Source organism: Morone saxatilis, unplaced genomic scaffold (genome assembly GCF_004916995.1).
Source record: "Morone saxatilis isolate NCDOM2014 unplaced genomic scaffold, NCSU_SB_2.0 Contig20, whole genome shotgun sequence".
Taxonomy (NCBI): Eukaryota; Metazoa; Chordata; class Actinopteri; family Moronidae; genus Morone; species Morone saxatilis.
The window spans coordinates 512,405-516,264 of record NW_023339763.1 but is presented as its reverse complement, the minus strand read 5'-3'; the positions used below and the strand labels follow the sequence as shown (position 1 = coordinate 516,264).

The following is a 3,860-nucleotide window of genomic DNA, read 5'->3' as shown; positions in this document are numbered from 1 at the left end:
TCGCCTGGCTCTACACAGGATCTGGTATTTCCAGATAAACAGTAACAATAAACTAGTCTTGACATTTGTATCTGAGTTTGTGCGTTGAGCTGGACGGATCACTGAGAATGACCTGTCAATCACAAGGTAGCCCCGCCCCCTAAAAAGCATAACCCTGCTTTTATGGTCCCCTGTTGTGACCTCTAATGGGAGCATCATTACTAAATGAACATCATGCTGTATGGAAGAGAGACTGGAACTAGAGACTGAGTAACAGATAACTCATTCAGGAAAACTGTCTTTACCTGAGCTCATTAATTAACTTCTCCTATAGACTCAGTACTAACAGACTCTTTTTGAAACAATGGAGTCGCCCCCTGCCTGACCATTAGAAAAAAATGCAGGTTTAGACACTTCTGCATTGGTCTTCATTTTTCAGACGTGGGTCCATTATAGTAGTCTGTGGATCCTGACATGTCAATACATACCAAATGTGTCACTGCTGTCTTCTGAAATATGACAAAGTTAAGATGTTCTAAAAGTCAAATAATAAATAAATAAATAAAAATTGTTCTATTTAACCTCACAAACTTCAGACAATTCCTCAAACATGATCTTACCCAGTGTTGGCAGAAAACCTTTCAACTCTTCATCTCAAAGGTATTGATTGAAAAATTATCACCTCCCAATTTCCCTTAAAATTGCTCAATTTAAGGAGGAGTGTGCCAGAGGTACCCGATTAATGAGACCCTTGTTTTAAACTAAAACAAAAATAAACATAAGTTGAGAAAACCTTTCATGGCAACTGTCTCCATTTTAAGTCAAACTCATTTTCTAGTTATTAAATAAACCACATAATTATAATGGTAATATTACTTTTCTTCTTTAGAAAAACTTAAACTTACTTGTAAAAACTTATTAAACACAGAGGGGGCTATCATATTTTAATATCCAGTTAGGCCTACCGACCAATGCCCATACCACATAATTGTATCACAAGGCCAGCATTATTTAAAGCTATTTTATAAACCTAAATCAGACTTTTCACTAATGACGGCTAACACCTAGTAACCATAAACAGAAAGTTGAACAGGAAGCAGATTATTTCATAATGGGTAGCAGGCTTACAGAACTGATGAATCTCCCTGCAGAAGGCAACCGAATGCCATCCTTTGCGATGAAGTAGTCAACGTGATTTTTCTTCTGGTGGCCAATGATTCGGGGATACTGACTCCCGTCCAATTGCTCCAGCGCACTGTGGAAAACCCACCACTCATTTGGAAAGCCCTTGTAGGACCTCCCCGCAAAAGCCCCAAAATAGTCAAGTCTGGCTCTCTATTCTATTCATTCTTCTCCTCCCTCAGCACCCTGCCTCATTAATGTTAATACGGCTGCTCATCACACATAACATTTGAAAATGCTACTTCCTCCATAACCTCCTAACTTTTGTACTGTTTCCAAACCAAGAGCAGCCAATGAGAGCAGCTCAACTCGCAGTATGTCACCTCCGCTGGCTGCAGAAAACCAACATGGCGACGGTATTGCAGAATTCAGTGGGTGACGTGAGTAGGTTCACACTCGGCCATGATAATATTTCTCATAACCGGCTTCTCAGCTGATTAAGTTTGTTTGATTTTAGGAAAATTGTTATTGTATTCAATGCAGTAATCTATTTTAAGTATTAAACGTCCTGTGGGACACTTTAATAAAAGCTGTTTTAATATATTTTACATCATTATTCTTTCAAAATAAAGGACAAGATAGTTTTTACCATATGTGGTCACACGAGAGATGTGAATACTGTTATAATGTTATGTATAATGTGATATGTTTGAATAAAATCCTTTTAATAAATAATGTTTAAATGTGTTAATCTTCATTTTTATATTGTTATATGGAACAATAATGAGTGCAAATCACACATCATATATTATATATGAGTTAAATCAGGCCCCTCCAAAGATTCATCAGATAAATCTGAGGAGTTGTGAGATTATTAATGAACTTTTTGCTGATCTTTTAGCTGTGTGTTCACTGGAAGGTAGACACTGACACTATAGCTCATAACACCAGCTTTCCCCATAAGGTTGCATTGTGAAAGAAGCGGCTGTAACACAGTGCATACGTTTCGTTTCACTATCAGAATTTGATCCATTCAGTCCTATAACATTTTAAAAGTTTAGAAGATTTGCAAGATTTAATTATTTATCCCCCCCAAGTCCCTCCATAGCTGCCTGTTTTTACAGGAAACATAAATATGAGGAAGCAAACAGCACTCTGCTTCCTGTTTCATGGGGACTTTAACTAGTTTAATGTGACCCTTGAATGCAAATTCAACAACAGCTGAACAAACAAATAAGATTTGTGCAGAGCAGTTTCTTTCTGGATGTTAAGTTGCCTTTAGAAGAGTGACAGATTCTCTCAGGCCACCATGTTGACGTCCTTCATGGTTCCCACAGCAGCATGTCTGAACCTGCTCAGAGTCTTTCTGATGGACTGTCGCAGCTCCTTGTTCCTCAGACTGTAGATGATCGGGTTTATGAAAGGAGTCAGAGCGGAGAACAGCACTGACACAACGATACGTTCCTGAAACAAAATCAAATATTATGCTTTATTGAGCATGCAAGGTTGCGACTGTATCTGTATATTATATATATTTAGTTTGATCAATTCACTTTTTTACTCTTAAATGATTAAAAAGTCATTTTTTAGTTCATGTGAACATTAAGTTATGTCTCGTACCTCCGGCGAAAAGTTTCCCACCCGGTAGGAGATGTATACAAACGAGGCCGAGCCGTAAGAGATGGACACCACAGTCAGGTGGGCAGCACACGTCCCGAAGGCCTTCAGCCTCTGAGCAACACCCATCCTCGACATGGACACACCAATGAGGATGTAGGAGGCGAGGATGAGGACTCCTGTGGTCAGTAGAGCTAATATGGCGAAGGAAACGGACACGATGTTATCCACAGATGTGTCAGCACACACCAGCCGCCTTACAGACGACAGGTCGCACCAGCCGTTCCTCACCACGTTCGGGCCGCAGTAAGGTTTCTTCCAGGTCATGGCGGTGGCTGGCAGTGTGCAGAAGAGGGCGAAGCCCCAAGCTCCCGCGATGAGGAGCAGCTGAACGGGCCGGGTCATGACGGCAGTGTAGCGCAGAGGGTTGCAGATGGCCACGTAGCGGTCATACGCCATGACAGTCAGTATGGCATAGGCGGTAACGCCGAGCTGAATGAAGAAATGCATCTGGAGGAAGCAGCCCGGGACGGAAATGGTGTTCACGTCCGTCAGGAAACCGGACAGCATTTTGGGGATGGTGCTGGTGGTATAGACAATGTCCACAAAGGAGAGGTGGTAGAGAAAGAAATACATAGGAGAGTTGAGCTTCCGATCGGTGGACACCTGCATGAGAAAAAACAGTGGAAGTCATTGGTACTAAAGACTGACCCTCCCTTAGACCCGCCCCTTTTTACTCTGTGGTCCAATAACAGTTGAGCATATTTGAAAATAATGAGGCATTTTTATTTACAGACGCTGTGGGGGGACTAGGAGTATGCCATGTTGAACCGCCATGTTTCTACTGTAGCCCAGAAAGGACAAAGCAAACATTGCATCTGAATAGAGCCTTTTGTGTTTTTGGAGTGTATCACGGCCACTACGTTTCTACTTCACACTTGGAAGGGTGAAGCGAGGGAGTTGCAATCTGCAACAGCGTCAGATGCCACTAAATCCTACAAACTGGACCTTTAAGTTAGCTTTTTTTGTCTGATTGATGTAGATTAGCTAGCTAGTTAGCTAGTGTTTGGCAAACTTAGCTAACTTAAGATGTGACTGTACAGTATGTTTTATTTTTTAACCAATCTTCAAAATGTGGTTGT

At 41.2% G+C, this 3,860-nt stretch overlaps 1 protein-coding gene across 1 annotated transcript in view; it reads right to left on the bottom strand.

Moving 5' to 3' along the window:
* Positions 1-2,400: 2,400 nt before the first annotated feature.
* The window catches only part of or101-1 (odorant receptor, family B, subfamily 101, member 1), a 2,510-nt gene continuing 1,050 nt past the window's right edge, over positions 2,401-3,860 (bottom strand). Inside the window, exons 3-4 of the mRNA XM_035666757.1 lie at positions 2,722-3,384; positions 2,401-2,565 (exon numbers count right to left, since the gene is read on the bottom strand). Of these exons, the coding sequence (XP_035522650.1) occupies positions 2,401-2,565; positions 2,722-3,384 (828 nt within the window). The remainder of the gene's footprint in view (positions 2,566-2,721; positions 3,385-3,860) is intronic.